General features: G+C 33.2%; 2 protein-coding genes across 2 annotated transcripts; one reads left to right on the forward strand and one right to left on the reverse strand.

Moving 5' to 3' along the window:
• Positions 1-239: 239 nt before the first annotated feature.
• Positions 240-3,714, reverse strand: LOC123211573 (very-long-chain (3R)-3-hydroxyacyl-CoA dehydratase PASTICCINO 2-like). Its single transcript, XM_044630380.1, has 9 exons — positions 3,436-3,714; positions 3,234-3,345; positions 3,125-3,143; positions 2,921-3,009; positions 2,759-2,812; positions 1,542-1,612; positions 1,377-1,458; positions 530-626; positions 240-432 (listed from the first exon to the last, which is right to left on the reverse strand). Exons 1-9 carry the CDS (start codon positions 3,504-3,506, stop codon positions 362-364), a joined length of 666 nt encoding a protein of 221 aa, XP_044486315.1. The 5' UTR covers positions 3,507-3,714; the 3' UTR covers positions 240-361.
• Positions 3,715-14,642: 10,928 nt separating this feature from the next.
• Positions 14,643-18,275, forward strand: LOC123219961 (O-fucosyltransferase 31-like; the record flags this gene model as incomplete). The annotated part of the gene is made up of 8 exons (XM_044641973.1): positions 14,643-14,966; positions 16,093-16,155; positions 16,783-16,845; positions 16,945-17,026; positions 17,203-17,273; positions 17,472-17,560; positions 17,680-17,883; positions 18,215-18,275. Coding segments are annotated over exons 1-8 (774 nt in total), but the record flags the coding sequence as incomplete, so codon positions are not given.
• Positions 18,276-18,277: the final 2 nt, after the last annotated feature.

Below are 18,277 nucleotides of genomic sequence, written 5' to 3' on the forward strand. Positions count from 1 at the left end.
AAAGACTATAATTGACTTATTGTCCATTTCACTTTATCAATTCCTTGTTTGAGTAATTTTTTCTTTTCCCTGTATTTAATTTACAGCTTCTCCTTTGGGAGAGGAAAACTGGGGGATAACTTGTAAGTTACATATTTCTACTTCCCTATCTTTATCATTTTTTTTTTTTTTTAAATCTAAACGAGATTCAATTACACTATCAAGCATGATCAAGATTTGCAGAGTAAAAAATAAAAATATAAACAAACAATTGAAGTGTTCTTTGCTTTCATGATATTTCAATAACTGGTCCAGGCTCAGCAAAAAGCAATCCAACCAAAACAGTGATAGCATACAAGTAAATGATAGGTAAGATTTGTTTCTACTCTTTTTTTGCTTTAGAAAGAGCTTTCTTCCTCTGCGAAAGCATGTAGGTATACATGTGCGGACTACCTGCAGTTAATCACGGTGTAGAATTGATTAGAAACAAGCAAGCAAATGAGCCCAGTAAAAGGAGTGAAACTGCGAAGAAGAATGTCTGAGTACATGCCTGGGACATAGAGTCCGAGGACAAGAAGGGCAGTATAGAAGTAATCAAACGAGAAATTCCATTTGTTGGGCATCCTTATAGAATACAATTCAGATCCCTGAAAAACCTCAATTTAGTTAGGTAACATACTGCAAACATGCACTTTTGTAAAAAAACTTCTGCTGAAAATTAAGGGCACTTTTAATAGAAGATAGTGTAAAACAGTCGAAGGACCAAGGTATTCTCCCCTCCTATCTTTTACACATTTTTTTGTTTCCTACAAATATAGAAGAGTTGATAAAGAGTTGTTCAATTGGACGTACAAAACAGTTCCATGCCTATAAAAATTATCTGGGAACAATCACGTAAGCAGTACCAAAGGAGATAAAAGATAAATTTAAACAAGCTGGAAAGTTGCTATCTCCTGTCTACTTAACCAATCCTGTCATAGGGTGACCAAAAACAAGCTTGAAAGAATCTTAGTGAGAAAATTGCAAATTATCATTAACACATTCAAGGGTTTGCCTAAGTTTCTTTTTTAAGTTTCACCATTGATAGAGAAACTTGTTATTCTATCAACAATAGTCTAAGGCCATTGTTATGTCATCCACACCATGTGAAGAATATCCTTTACACAAAAAGATCACTTTGTCATTAACAGGGCATATTCTTCTAGAGTAAATGATTGATTAATTGTCATCGTTAGTTGGTTTGGTTGGTTGACTCTTAGAATCGTACAAGATGTTTTCAACCAAACCCATCATAACACTAGAATTTGATGGGGGTGCAACAGTGAAAAAATAAAAAATATCAGTTGAGAAAATATCCATCCACCAGGTAAAGAGTAAAAACAGGAGAAATATGTTACCTTTATGTATGGAAGGGCAATATAAATTAAACCGACTTCACTGGTGATGCCAGTTGGATATAACAACAGAAATGTACTATACCTGCATAGCATGATAAAATATTTAATGAAATAATCACTAAGGACCCAAAAATTCTCACACATCTGTGAGAACTCAGTTTATACCTCAGCCATAAGAGCCATGAAGGTGTATGACCAACTGCCTCCTTCAAGCCAAAGAAAGAATAGCGGATAATCTGAAACAACAAGACAATTATAAGATATTTTTGACATTAATCTTGTCCACTATGATAATTAAACATGGCTACAAGCACCAACAATTATGAGATGCAGCATGTACCAGTAAATATTGAAAACCATCCCCATTTAATACATCTAATCTAGCATATAATACATAATTTGACATAAAGAGAGGTCAATATCTTAAAGACATTTTTGTTGCTGCAAGTCCTATCAATTAGGAGATTTCATAATCAATTTTCAAGAAATTTCGGACTGAAAAAATTACAAAACTTTGCCTACCTTTCTAAAGCACAAATTCAACCACATTAGAACTGTAATTACAAAACGCACAAGGTAAAATCTCTTATAAAAAGAAATTACTATCCTTTAACACAAGCAAGAAATGTGTATGAGATTAGTTGAAAATAATCAATGCCAGTGGCTTCACACATCAAAGATAATTGAGTTTATACAACTCTCCACTTTCATTAAATCTATTACCATAAGAAGAGCACAGAAGCACTGGAGTATAAAACAAATGACAGCACCTAAACCATGCTTTAGGAACAAGATTTCTATAGAAAATTATTTATTATGTTACAGTAATTATATGTTAATATTTTCTACTACACATTTCACAAACAATATAAGCACAAAAAGCAATCAGAATTTTGAAAATTAATTCATATCATTAACTTCTGCTTATCTAACCAATGTTGACAAACTCGGATAAAAAAACCCTTGAAATGAAAGTTGACTTCCTGTTTGAGTTACACAATATCTTTTTTTAGTGTGCTCATACACCACGCTAAAAGAATATCTAGTTAGGAGCACGCAATATGCTTGACACACTCAAGTAATGTTGTTTACATGTCAACAATAAAGGTATTCTAGTGTTCTGTGTAAAAAAATGGCTACATCGTGTAGACTATTTGTTTATCATAGAACCCCTCAAATGGTTAATTTTTGAAAGCACGTGCCTACAAGTGTTCCTATAGCTAGTGTTCCTACAAATGCAAACTACTGCAAATTAATCCCATATGTGTAGCAACTTTTAGTATAATTGCAATTCGGAAGCAGAACACTAGAAATCAAAATCATTAAGTCCTAGCATATCAATTGGTTGAAAAATCAAAAAGGAAGATCGCAAAATGAATCACCTCAGTTATGGACCAGCTGATGACCAATGAACTAACTATTATGTGAGTCTGAGTCTGCCAAATCAGAAAGAATCGTAAGTTCAATCAACTTGCTAAATGGAAAAAAAAATTAAGATAAATAATTGTGCAAACAAAGTTTATAGTGAAATAGAGGCTCTAAACCTGAGGAAAACTCCATAATATACCCCATGTTACATACAATCTTGAACTTATCTGTGGCAATGTTGCTGTTATCGGAGATCTCACCAAGCCTTTTCAATACAAAATATACGAAAACACAAAATCAATTGACTTGTTTACTTAAAACAGAACCTTCTAAAACCTCAAATCATAATTTAAAAAGGAGAAAAAAAGAAAAGAACTCACCAACTAGTCCATGAAGAATCTGTTCCATAATAAGATTCAAGTAAGTCAATCTGATGAACAAAAGCAAACACAAAACGGAACAATACAGAAAAACAAAACCAACATGTACCTCTAAAACGGCAGCGGTTTGGGCAAACTGGAGAGGCTTTTCGACAGCACTGTAGACATTCTCATGGCCAGAATCCTTCAAGGTCTTTACAGCAAGGTACAAAACTTGACACCTGAAACAAGTCGTAAAAGCTTAAAACCATAAACCCAGAAGCCAAACGAGTTGAAGAAGAGATCTGTAAAGAGTTGAGTTAAGAACTTGCCATCCGACAAAGACAGTCCAGTTGTAAACAACGAGGTATAGGCGTCGGAGAAGAGACAGAAATGCAGCCATTTCAGAGGGAGTAAAGAGATTAAAAATGGAGAATAGGAAATCAAAGCGAAGTGTAGCTACAGAAAGCAATACAGAAATAAGCACACGGAGAATTGAATTGAAGGGTTAGAGATATAGGTGGGCGTTGCTGAGACAGGTGATGAAACTACCTCATGTTTGTTTATGCATTTATGGCCGAAAGACAAGACTATTTTACATCCAACTTTGACGAAATTATTTGATTTTGAGTGTGAAGTCTTGTGGATGGGGAAAATGTGAATTACTCAAAAATTTAAAAGAAGAAATCGATCGAATCATGTTTAAATAATATATTTTATTATTATTTGATCAAAATTCATATAATATATTTTATTTAAATCTTGGTCTAGTTTTGCCTATGCACTTTCTTCGAACCAAAAAACAAGTTGGTCGAATGTAGTTAGACGAAACTTTGTGATTCAATCAACCAACCAACCAACCAACCAAACTTGAAAAGTTGATTCATAAAATTACAAGTAGAAGAATCTTAAATTGATATATAATTGAATTTGTGAAGTATATAATTAAATTGATAGCATAGTATGATATGATATGTGTTAAAGTATTAGAAAATGATACCTAACCTAATTATTTATTGATGGCTTTTTAAGTAAATGGTGTTTTTCTTATTGTTGTTGACATTAATAAATCTCAGACGTCATCTTCGTCTGAGAGATGAAGACGATCGGTCCTTGTCTCAAACGAAGACCGCTAGTCTTCGTCTGAGTCATCTCGGATCGAAGACGATTAGAGAGGCTAGGGAGAGAGACCAAAGGAGAGATAACGGGAGAAGGGAGGACAACCGACAACCGAGAAAGGAGAAATCAACACCGGAGGAAGAGGAACAAACCCTGGGGGGGTTTGTCACTTTTCAAACCTTAGGTTGGGGGTAACATGTAAGTTTTTAAATATAGGAGAGAAAATTGTGATAAAACTTTAATTTTTTTTAAATGATGATTTTACCCCTAACATTAATTGAAATTTTTAACGAAAAATAGATTGTGGGTGGATGTTTGAGTTTTTGAAAGTTAATGGTAAGAGTAGGATTTTATTGTATCTTGGGTGGGGAAAAGGCTTTTGGCCTAAAAATATGAACATATTTATTACAGTCATTTGGTTTGGTGGACAGGTGAGCCACTCCACCACCAGCTACATATTAATGGCTGAGAGCCCACCCTGGATTTATTATAGTCAGTTGCCACCTCACAGACGTAACTCCAGTCTAGTGTGTAGCTCAACCTGCACTTAATACCTGTATCTCCTAAGAAAATAGTCTTCCATTTCTTCAATAGCAATATCATATATATCATATATATAATATATTATATATTTTATATTTAATTTAAAATTATTTAATTATATAATTATATATTATTTATATATTTAAATTCTATATTAAAAATATATTTATATAGTTTAATTGTATTTATAAAAGTAATAATATGTGTATATATTTTTTGTTTACAATTTAAATATATAAATGATATATTGTCATATAATTATATATTATTTTATCTTTAATTTAAAATTATTTAATCATATAATAACACATTATATATCCAAATAATTTCACTTTCAGTAAAACTTTATATACATATTCTTTAATACATAATTATATAATATTATGTAATTAACTTATATTATATTAATAATAAATTAATACTTAATTAAATAATAATATATTATTTATATACTAAATTATACATTAAAAAATATACACAAATGTAAGGTAAAACTGTTATTTTAATAATATTATTAAAAAAATAAAACTTAATCTCCTTTTTTCTCCCAATCTCATTTTTCTAAGTTTCAAAAGGTAACTTCCCCCCCCCCCCCCCCCCCCACTCCCAAACTCTAGGGTTTCATCTCTTTTAATTTTATGCTATTGCAAATGACCCCCCAAAATTTTTAAACATTTTTTCACACCCACCTCAAGGGTTTTAGCTTTGAAAATCCCTTTGATCTTCGTCGAATGGGTTGGTCGACGCTCTCCTTCTCTCCGATGACCTCTCTTCTTCGTGTCAACGACCATCTATCTTCCATCTCTCTTGTTTCATTGATGGCCAATGATGAAAGACGGAAGATAGCCAACGAAACAAAGTTGGGAATGAAGATGGAAGACAATTCGACCATCTTTCATCTTTTGAGTTCTTTTTTTCTAGACAATGATGTGTTCAAATGATTCATCTGGATTCAAATACAAACAAAATGTTTGGACAACGAGTTTTGTGGTCAAAGAGGTGAAAAGACTTCGATGACAACAGTTTAGGATAGATTCGATTGTCGTCAGAGACTAAGATAATGATTGGAGAGGTGAAAAAAAAACCTAAGTTTGGGGGAGGGGGGAATGTGATTTTTTAAAATTGAAAAACTTTAACAAATGTGAAGTTATTAGTTTTTAAAACCTAGGAGAAAAATGTAATAAATTATATATATTTTTAATATTATTATTGAAATGATAGTTTTACTTTTATATCTAACTTAGAGTTTTAATAGAGTTTGGCTTATTGGTAAGACTTTGGGTTTTTTAAGTTGGTTGGTGGGAGTTTTGGTTTGCATCATACCTTGAGTGGAAACAAGTCTTTTGGCCTACTTTAATATATCAAATTAATTATTGCTTACTTTCACCTTGACATGTGAAAAAGAAAAATAAAACCTAAATTATTATTTATTTTCTTATTTATTCTCACAACAATAATAGCCTAGAGTGAGAAAATAAGGGTGATTGTAACAGTGTTACTCTCCTAAGATTGAATTAGTGTGAGCATATAAGAGTCATACATATGTTAAAATTTATTTTGAGCTTTTTCTTCTAAAGTAAAATTATAAAAATTATTGTTTAGTACAACAGTCATGGTGATAGTGTTCACTTTCCTTAGATTGAATTAGACAGTATACAATCTTTCCATTAAGTTGGTTTATACATAATTTTAATAATTTTATATTAAATTTATGGTGTATTTTATTGATTGAAGAATACGAGGAGGATTGTTTTGTGATTTAGGAGTGCATTAAATATGACAATTTATTTTATGATAACATGTGAATTTTCTTTTTTTTTTGGATTTAGGAAAGTTTTATTCATTTATTTTAGTTAACAATTTTATAATTGATTTGCTCAATTTTCTATCCAAAGGGTGTCTTGCGTTAATTGCCTTTGTGATTGCAATGAGTTAGATTTGCTTATGTCTAATAATCTAAGAAGTATCTCTGCCTAAGGGGATGTGCTTTGAAGATTGAAAATAATTGTGTTTATTTGATTATGGGAACGTTACTTAGAGGTTTGTCTACCTAAACAGGATAGACTTTGAGAGTTGAATACTACCCTTGATGATTGACTGACTTCATGATGACAAGAGTGAGTAACACTCTTCTCTAAACATGTACCCCCAGAGGAAAATGTAAACTCTAAGAGATGTATCTACTTAAAACTTTTAAACATACATTTCTTTCAACAATGTAAATAAAAAATATGAGCATGAAAAACATAACTTATCAACGTGCAAAAATGTGTCATCCAATTATATATATATAATATATCATCCATACATAAAATATAACATCCATACCAAAATAAAATGTGTGTAGTATAAGAAATGCATAACAAAGCCTAAAAATTGAAAAACATATAATAGACTAGAAACATGGTCATGACTAGTCCATTTTCGTGAAACATCCTTCTTAGTTGACCTACTACTTCCCTACAACCTTGCACACTTATCTCCTTCCTGTGAAATAACAAAATGAACACATGAATGTGAAAACACTTATTAAATAGGTGACCTATCATAACACCTCATTCATGCATATAAATTCTTAGTGTTCACTACTATCCCTTTAATTCAAGATATCCTTGATATCCTCACTTGAATAATCTTGCGACATCCTAGATGTTCATTCTCAACTATTCCACAACATCTTAGATGTCTATGCTGATTAACCGTGGCATCCCAAATGCGTGATTTTAAAGTATCTTATCATCTCAGATGACAAATTCTTAAATTCTCAATATCGTTATGATACTCAACTCATTATTCTAACATCTCAGATGTCTTCTGAAAAGCATGACATTTCTAATCTTGACATCCTAGATGTTTGTCTCTTGATTTTGGTATGCAAAGTAGATGTTGATTAAGCTTAAACTGACTAAGCATCAATACCTTGACTATGCGAGGAATCATTGGTTGCAGTCATCATTTTCATGTATGCCATAATTGGTTGGACTACCATAAAAATCATTTTTGGATGGCTCCTATGATGAACACGTACATGAAACATCTAACTGATCACGTGAAGAATATCTAATGCAATTCCCCTTACCATACACACAAATCTGAATGAACTGCTCAATTGACACCCTAGATGTCGCACATTGGCAAACTAAGGTAGGGTTAAAAAGGGTCAGTATACCCTCCTTGATATTTAAAACAATTCATAAGTTTATATGCATTTATAATTGTACTCCTTATATCATATAAATAATTTTATACTATGAAATTTATCACCATTTTCTTTGTACAAGTAAATAACATAGGATAACTAAGTGAGGTGGAGTCATATGTGCTTCTCACTTCTTTTCTCCATAGCATCTTCAAACCTCCTTCACCTCCATTTCATATTTTTTTTTGGTAGCATCCCATGCATATTAGTTTAACTCATGATTAGATTGAATTGGGACTTGGGGTGTATAATTTACGGTTGCATTATGCACTAAGTTTATGGATGATGGATTTTCAGACATTAATGATGTATGGCTTTCCTTTATTAGTTATGAATTGAGGTATTTTACTTAATGCTCTTACACCTTTTACAAGCATTTGAATAAGCATTTGTAAGCATGCTTTTAATTCTATGTAAATAGTTAAAAGTCCAAGTTGTGCATGTCTCTTCGGGTCATATATTATGTAAGGGTATGTACTTGCAGAGAGTTGTTAAATTTATAGTATTAAAGCATGATTTTGAAAACCAAAAAGGTATATTAAGTTTAATTGTGTCTGAAAAATGCAACATTGATTGCTTTTGTATGCCTACCATTGTAAGTATATATGTAAAATCCACAAATATATTTTAAGGGTAAAATAGTCTTTATTCATGAGTGTATACAATGTAAGCATAATTAAATATGATTTCTAAGTCAAAGTCCAAGTCTTTAGAGACTTAAGACCATGTATAAAGAGGTCTTGTTCGTGTGTCATGCCACGTCAGTCAGATAAGATTGATTTTGTGTAAATTTCAAATTTAAGTGATATATAACTGTGTAACTTATACACACACTTGTGTCTACTGAATGTGGATTTAATTTTTATAAAAGGCATGATGACTGCGTTTTAGGAATTTTTATCTTTAACCAAATGCACGCACTATCTTAAGAGAAAGAGTTTGACGCTTAATCTCCTAGCTTTCTATTAGCACCTTTCAATAGCAATTTCTGATAGCTTTTTTTGGTGACGTGGTGAAAGAAAAAGAAGAGAAAACGAGTCTCCCCTGGTACCAATTGTAGTTGCAACATCTAGAGTTAAGTAAGTTTAACCTAGTTCTATTTTTGCATGATTTGTGATGGAAGAGATGTTTTGTTGTGAGTTTGCATAAGGAATGAGATATTAGGATGATGATTAGATGATTTATTGTATTATGTTTTGAGTATATTGATGAATAATGTGACAAGCATAATCCATGAGTCTTCTTCCTTATTTTGTTACTGCCTAAGGCTAAGATGATTGACTATTAACCCTTTAAAGATGAAAAAAGTGAGAATATGGTTTACTAGTGTGTTTGTTACTAGTTATGTAATGGGATAATGAGAAAAATATCATGATTGTCATTGCAAAGTTCTTGATTTTAATGCCTTGATTATATGCAATTCTTATTACTGTAATTATGTATTTATTATGAGTGAATATGCCACGAATTTGGGCTATGAGACACGATCATGTGCATATGGCCCAGAAAAAGGTTTAGGGTTAGATTGTTAGTAGAAAAAGAAGTGTTTGGATGGGTTGAATTAGGTTATAGATTAGATGTTTTCTACATTCTGAAAATGGCGTACAATCGTGTAATATATGACATATGACTATATGCACGTGGCCCAAAATGCAGTTGATTTTGTTGATGTTTTGGCGACTGCTAAACATCGTAGACCTGTTAATGGTCAACTGGACATGTGGATTTTCCATATATAACCTTAGCACGACCATGTGTAAGTGGAGAAATGATCAAAATACCTCTATGAAGTGACATAATTGAGATTAGTTTAAAAAGGAAGGCAAAGTAATTATCTAAAGGGACATAAACTTGTGTTAGTTAGGATACAAGCCCATATATTTATAAATAGTGGCACACGAGGAGAAGCCATAAAGAGATGGTCGTGTGTGAGAAAAGTAAAGAGACACACCCCCGTATGTCGAATTATACATGCCCACACATTTACGAAAGAAGAAAGAAAAGAATAAAGGAACTAGGTTATAGATTGAAGAGTTATCTCGAGTGATAGTACAGACATCTAGGGTACACATTAGTACCCTACATGCCTAAGAGCTAAGTCATAAAATGGCACGAGATACATTTTTTGGTGGAAGTGAAAGTGAACCAAAGTTAGTTAAGACTCGAGATGCATGCATACTAGACATCATAAAATTGTTATGAAGGGGCATTATAAGTACACATTCCTTACACCACTCGCAGTAAGACATCATACCCATAGTAGGGTATTTACTCATAGTAGAACTCAGTTAAGATATAGTTTTGGTATAGTGAAACAAAGTGATAATTCACATGATTAAAGTGTCAAATCTCTATATTCGATCCAAACTAATCGACCTAGTATACAATTATAATTACAACTTCTAGATTTAGATGCTTCCACTAAGTTTAGTATGGTCATGCCAGATAAAAATCATAGGGAATGATTCTTTAGTGATCAAGCAAGACATAGTTTAATTCTAGAGTTATGATATACAACCTAGACAGTCTCTAGAGTACAGTAAGAGCATAGACACAGTATATAAGACCTATCATCATCCATAGAAAAGTTTGATATTGACTCCAGATAACAGAGATAGTAAGGATTGAGATTAAGGGTATTTAAAGATTTTTAATAAAAGTTGTCAAGAGAGTCTCCTACTTATTGAATGTTTTAGCACTCACTTCCTTATTTTCATATATGCAGTTATAGTGATGGTTAGGGGACAAGTGACTAGTGATGCTCAATAGGTTTAGAGAAACAAGGAAATTTTTATCTTTTTCAGCTTTTATTTTATTCAAATTTCATTTGTAACACTCATAGATACGTCTCAGGGGTAAATAGTCTTTATATTTGTGTTAATGTGATTTGAAAGTCAAAATATAAGTTTTGGGTGACACATGACCGTGTATGAGGAAGTCATACCTGTATGTCATGCCATATTAGTCGAATAAGACTGATTTAGTGTGAATTCAAAATTAAGTGGCACAAGGTTGTGTGCCTCGAGCACACACCCGTTTATATGTAACACTTTTTTAGTTCATATATGGTACGTCATTGCGTTTTTGGGATTACGATTTCGTAATACCTAAACGCACGAAAACCCTAGAATTTAGGTGGGGAAAAGTGTTTGATCATCCAACTTTTGTTTGGTAGCTCTAATAACACTTCTTAACAATCTGATCGGTAGCAATCCTAGAGAGAGAGAGCCTGTTTGAACACTATTTTCTGCGAATTTTAGGTAAATAGAAATTGTGTCCTTTCTCTATCTAAACTTAGTTCTGTGCAATTGAAGGGAGTTTCCCTCGGTCATAGGTTTGATTACAATAACATATTGATATGGTTTCATGAGGTGAAGTTTAGAATTGAAAATTTTGGTTAATTACATGACACCAAGTTGAGTTGTTTTCTTTTTAGACATATTGTTGTTGATATTGTTATCAATGTTATTTGCATACGAATTATTAACGGGAATACTATATGTGATGAATGATATGATCCCATTGAAGAAAAAGGCTTAACGAGTTTATTTATTGAATTTATTATTGCTTGAATTGTTAATGCCTTGAGTTAGTGTTTGATGATCACTTGGTTGTTGGTTGCGTTTAGATTTTGATAATGTTGAGCCATTGATTATTTTGCCAAAGGATGTTTAGGCATTAAGTTAGCTTGTAGAAAGGTTGAGAGATCAAGTTGCGATTTAGTTTTGGTTGCCTTTCTGAATTTTAGACTCGACACACGACCATGTGGATAGGACACACAACTGTGTATGTGAGTATCAAGATTCAAGAGAGAGTTTCCTAGTGTTTTGTCGTTCATTGGATGTTATTGACTGGCTAGCGGTCAACTATGACACGTGAACTTTTCATGTGTCACATTAGCACGATTGTGTGAAGGGGGTGAAATAACCATAATACCCCTGAGAGGTAGTGCGATCAAAAAGAGATTAGAAAAGAAAATTAAAATAGATAGTTGAAAGGGCACACATTTGTGCTAGCTAAGGCATACAATTTTGTGTGTGGAAAAATTAACACACTAGGGAAAGGCCATAAGGAATAGTCGTGTATGTAGAATAAAAGAGACACACCCTCGTGTGTCCATGGACATATACCCATATGTGTGGAGCAGAATAAAGAAAAGAGAAAGGGAATTCGACTGAAAATTTATGGGTTGTTCCTAGTAATAATACTTAAATTATAGGTATACAATAGTACCTAACGTACTTAAGAGTTAAGTAATAATGAGATACAAGATATATTGTTAGGTGAAAGTAAAAGCGAGCTAAGTTAAGTAAAGGCTTGAAAGGCATGTATGCTAGACATTGTAGAATCGTTACGAGGGGGCACCGTGAGTACATATTCACTACCACCATTCGCACTAAGATATCATACCCATAATAGGATATCGACTCGCAGTAGAGCCCAATTAAAATACAGTTGGTATAGTGAAATAGGAAAATAGCTCACATGACTAAGTTGTTAAATCCCTGTATTCAATCTAGACTAATCAGTTTAGACTAATCAACCTAGTATATAGCTTCAGTTATAATTTTCAAATTCACACGCTTTCACCTAGTTTAGTATACTCACATCAAATAAGAATTTGCAAGAATGGTTCTTTAGTGATCAATAAGGACATAGTTCGATCTGAGAACTAAGATAAATAACCTAGACAATCCCTAGAGTTTAGTATAAGCACATAAATAGTATATAGAACCAACCATCATTTATAGAAGAGTTTAATGACAACTTTGAATAATAGAGTTAGTTTGGATCAAGTTCAAGGGCATTTGAGGATTTCAGTAGAAGTTATTAATATAATCTCCTACTTACTAAGTGTTTCATCACTCACTTTTCTACTTTTATGTATGCAAGTATAACTGATTGTGATGGTTGCGGGACGAGTACCGTATTTTAGTCTTAGCAATTTTTATTTTATTTAGATTTTCATAGATGTATCAGACTATATATATTATGTTTTTATATTTGTGTTTTCATGTTTGGACACCATTTAACACTTTCAGTTATTTTTGAGTAAGATATTTTAGTAATTTTTACATACAATAAATTATGTTTATCCAAGGTCTTTATGACAGTTTATTCATGTGTTTTAAAGGTTATGAAAACTCAAATATATTCAAATAGTTAATTTAGTGATACTTTTCTTCGAAAGACAATATTATTAGAGAAGGGTGTTACATCATTTATGCATCAGACTACACTTTCTATGTTTTCAGCTTACATTCCATATTTTGACATCTTTTGTACGCTTTCAATTTGGTTTCAATAAGGGCATTTTAGTAATTTTATAAAATTTAATAAATGAGGTTTTTTTCAAATGTTTTGAGTTTATTATATGTTTTATATTAAATGTGTGTTCAAAATAAACAATTCGATGACATCTTCCTCTAGAAAGCAGTATTTCTGAATGGGGTGTTACAATAATTTAACATACATTGAAATAAGTTGTACATTTGTCTGAGATTGTATTTTATTTCAGGATGAAAAATCCAAGAAGCTTATTAGAGATGCTCTAGATGTCCTTACTCAAGAGAGGAGATAGATAAAGGCTCAAGGATAGGCCTTTAGCGCAACAACAACACTAGCACAAGCACCACAGGTGGACAATTCAATAACATGACAGACAATTAAGGTAGTATCAGATTGGCCTGATGATGAGATGCTATCATTGGATTGATGATAATGGTCTACCTCATTCAAAGATTAGGGACTTGCTTCATCTCTACATGGATGTCTACAACAAGAGAATAATAAGGAATTTTTGAATTGTAAGATTTTAACTCTTTTTTATTAATTTTCTTCTTAGATAAGTCAGTCCATCCAATACAATCCAATACTAAAGCAATCAAAACAGTTAATAAAAATTAATTTTATATAATTAAAGAATAAAAATTATTTTTTAGACCAACCCGCAAATGGCTTGCGAGCTAGCCCGTTATGGGCTTATGGAAGTATGGTCTACAGGCCTTGGACTATGTCTTAGATTTTAAGATTTTATCCAGCCCTTAATATGAAAACCGTCAAATGATGGGATCGTCAAAACGGCCTGCCCTGCCTGCCATCTCTTACCCCATAAGTAAATTTATTTTATCCGTAATTAATTATTTTATGTCCAAATACAGTTTTTATCTGAAGGAATTTTGTGAAGAAGATATTATCCAAAATAATATCCGAATCCAAGTGTTAATGATGTAACAATATTCGGGCGGATCGATCCGACATTTCGGGCATCCTTGTCACAACCCCCATCACAGTCCAGCCACCCTACTTGGATTCTCGTCCATAGACATATATATGGTCCATAACTCTCTCTAATCTCAAGTTACTGTCACTGTCGGTGCTCTGAACAAAGTGAAAAACTTTTTATGAAAAGAAAAACACATGCAGATACCCAACGGCACAATTCAATTCAGTCTATCAACTTTACCATAAAAAAGTTAACCTGAAAGACTTTAACAAAGCATGCGGGCAAAAACAATACAAGACAATTTCATGGCTGGTTTTTTTATGCGATTACAATTCCGAGGCTAACGTACAAAATCAATCTAGTCTTGTTTTTTTCATCTGGGCCCCTTTTTGAGAAGAAATAATTAGTGTAATTAAGGGGGCCAGAGGCCAGCTGCCGTTTCACAGGTGTACTGCTTGCCTTGAAACAGTTACATAAAGAGAATTGGGAATGTTGGTGGAGAGAGAGTGGAAGTGTGCTTTATACGAGTGATTATTTATGACTGTTGTTGCTTTTCTTTACCGTTAGAGCTCAATTTTCCTGGTTGTTTTTGTGTGTTTCTAGACGGTCTGAGATCGGGGGTTGAGCTTTTGACGATGAAGTTTCACTACAAGAGTTCTTATGGTTATCAGACTCGAAGAGGAGGAGCTCTTGCGGTGCTTTTGGTGCTTCTTTTTCCAGTTTTATTGCCTAGCTTGTTTAGTCCATTAAGCCATGCTTCCCCTTCTATGTTCTCGGTATGCTTTCTTTCCTTTGTTTTTATTTACTCTTTATTTTGTTCTAATGCGAAATGGGTAATTTTTTTTTGTTTTATTTTACTTTATTGAAGTTTGAGGAAATATTATCTCCATTGCTTTTTGTTTCTTCTTATATGGTAGAAATTTTGATCCAATAGATAGTGATGGAATGAAAACGGAACTCTTAGGCTAGAAGTATGGATGGTTACTTGAAAGACACAAAAGGGATTAGTGATAATTGTCAACGCATTTGATTGGGGAAGTGGAGCTCTTTAATTGCTGGGTGTAAATTTAGTCATATTGTGGGACACGTTGAGATGAGGTTTTTTACCATTTATGACTAGTCGGATTTCATTGATTGGCTACTTTGTGGTTTTGGTAAGTTGAATTGTTCGACTTTACTTGACTGGAGTTTCTTAGCACTATTCTTTAATCAAATGGTGCATGAAAAGCGTGGCTTATTGTTGCCTTGTGGTTCATACAAGTGGTTCCATGTTCTTATGTGTTTCTGGAAATTAGAAGGCAGGAAAAGATGAAATAGGCCTAAAGAAGGAAACTTGGTATGTTGTATTGATTGGCTGTGATTGCAGTGATCTTAAATGGTTATGCTAGTGCTGGTTTAGGAATTTTTTATTTTTGTTTATCAACTAAAAGTCTGGTACCAAGGCTTGGAAGTGCAGACAAAATACCTTGGAAGCTGTTTTACATGCAAAAAGCTTGACGGATATCTGGAACTGGAACAGCCTGAATAAGACCTAGTTAAATCGGATCCTTGCTCCATTTGGTTATAAAAGAGAATAAAGTTATTTAAGGTGTTATTTTTGCATTGAGCATTGACATCACAATTTGTTTATCTTTGATCCTTGCATCATAGCGATAATAGCACTCAACACATGAAATTCTGAAAGCTGTTCTCCCAAAAAAAATTACATTTCCATGTCAGGAAAAGGATAATATTAACGTTATTTTTTTGTGCTTAGCATTAGAATCAGGCATTATCTAGCTTTATCTTTCGTGGAAAACATGTTTTTTATATGTATTTACTAAGATAAATATGTTATGGAACAATCATTGCCCATTTCATGTCACTTGCTACTTTGTTTGACAAACTGATTGTTTTGTGCAGGAATGGAATGCTCCAAAACCTAGGCACCTACCTCTACTTAAGAGTGCTCTGCAGCTGCAAAAAGTGAGTGGCAGTCTACCGAGCAGATGTGTATAGGAGTGTTGTTTAGTAACGATGCAATCATATGTTTCCATTTGGTTGATTTCTTCGTGCTACACTAGTATAGGAATTTGTTCATGAATAAGTCACTATTTATGAGACAGCTAAAAAACATGGACAAAGATAACTTTCATGATGGTAACGATGGCACTCAGGATTGTATCATCTTGGAAGCTAGTATTCCTGCACACACCCTAATGGCATCTGGAAGTCTCTGCATATAAGTGAGTTTGAGTGGAGGCTCCTTGGGTGCAAGAGCCAGCAAAATTATTTGGGGTAGTATTTTTGCTCTGAACATACACATCACAGGACATTTCACTTTGTAATTCCTGGAAAGTATATGGATGTACAGAACTTAGCTAATATTTTTTGTTGTTGGGTTGTTCAATTCAATGAAGTAATATTCACCTTCCAATTGATTTGTATGCCAATTCCGTGCTCTCTGATGTGACATGCTTTTTGTTCAAAATAATGCAGATTTATGTATGTCAGAACGTGCCTGTAACTATTCTATGTTGGTTTGGCACCATCTGTGAAGTTTAGTGTTTCTGGGTAAATTGTACTGCTTTATATAAAGGTATTATTGTGCAGGATTCAAATGCTCTAAAGCCCAGGCACTTACCTTTGTTCAAAAGTGCTTTGCAGCGTGAATATGTAAGTAAAAGTCTTTTAAGTGGCATCTGTTTTTCCTTGTAGTTTTACGTTTGCCTTGATAAAAAACCTTCTTTTGGTTCCCCTTGTGTAACTCTTCAGGCAACTGGAAAGCAATCTGATCTCTGGGTTCCTTTGGCCGATCAAAGATGGAGACCATGTGTTGAATCTGCAAAAGCCCATTGTAAGTAACAAGAAATCAGGCTACCATATAAGTTGGACTTTTGTAATTATTTAATATTCCCATTGAGTAATGAAACCTGAAGTTGAAATACAAATGTTTGTGCTTTATTAATTTTCTTTATTATTCTTGTTCATGATTCTGATTGGTCTTGGATGGACATGGCTTTTTTGAAACAGCATTACCTCAGAAATCTCAGGGATACATTCAAGTATTTCTTGATGGAGGGTTAAACCAGCAGAGAATGGGGGTAGGTACTTGGGATTATAATTGATGTCTTTCCTAGATACCTCAAGATGCCAAGGGTGCTGAAGGAGGAAAATATTTTATACATATTGAATTAATCTTGCAGTCACTTCTGTTGTAGAAAAACCTAGATAGTCACTCAAATGTTAAGGGTTTTTTTCTTTTTAAATGAATAGTGGCTTATGTTATCCCCTTCTCTTAGATATGTGATGCAGTTGCTGTTGCTAAAATACTGAATGCAACGCTTGTAATCCCACATCTTGAAGTAAATCCCGTTTGGCAGGACTCAAGGTAATTATTGTGGAACCTCCACTTTCCTCTTTTTTTTTTTTTTTTAATTAACTGTACTTGATTTTCCTTCATTCAATTGGGGAAGGCATCACCCTGATGTTGCTTGCTTTCACCTGCAGCTCCTTTATGGATATATTTGATGTGGACCATTTTATTAATGTATTAAAAGATGATATTTCTATTGTAAAAGAGCTTCCTGATGAATACTTTTGGAGCACAAGAGAGTATTATGCCTCAGCAATTCGAGCTACCAGAATCAAGACAGCTCCTGTTCATGCTTCGGCTAACTGGTATCTAGAGAATGTCTTGCCTGTACTACAGAGGTTCGTGGTTACCAGAAATACTTGTTTTGGATGTGAAATTGCTTGTTAGCAATTTCTAGGGCAATTATTTTGTTAGTGTTATCGAGTCTAGTTTTATTTGTGTTTTGTTAAATATTTTTCTCTTCAAGATAAGTTATATATCTGTTTTCAAAGTTCTCATTCTTCTAAAATTTAAGTTAAATTCAATATAGGCCCTTCATTATACCATTATGCTGATTTTAGTGTGTAACCCCAGTTATTTTCTGGAACATCCAAAGACCCAGGATCATTGTGAAGTTTTAGCATGCTGTCTTGGTCATTTCTAAGATCTGTAACATTTTGCATTTTCCAGTTATGGGATTGCTGCAATTTCTCCATTCTCTCACCGTTTAACTTTTGACAACTTGCCAATGGA

This window comes from Mangifera indica, chromosome 1, assembly GCF_011075055.1.
Source record: "Mangifera indica cultivar Alphonso chromosome 1, CATAS_Mindica_2.1, whole genome shotgun sequence".
Classification (NCBI taxonomy): Eukaryota; Viridiplantae; Streptophyta; class Magnoliopsida; order Sapindales; family Anacardiaceae; genus Mangifera; species Mangifera indica.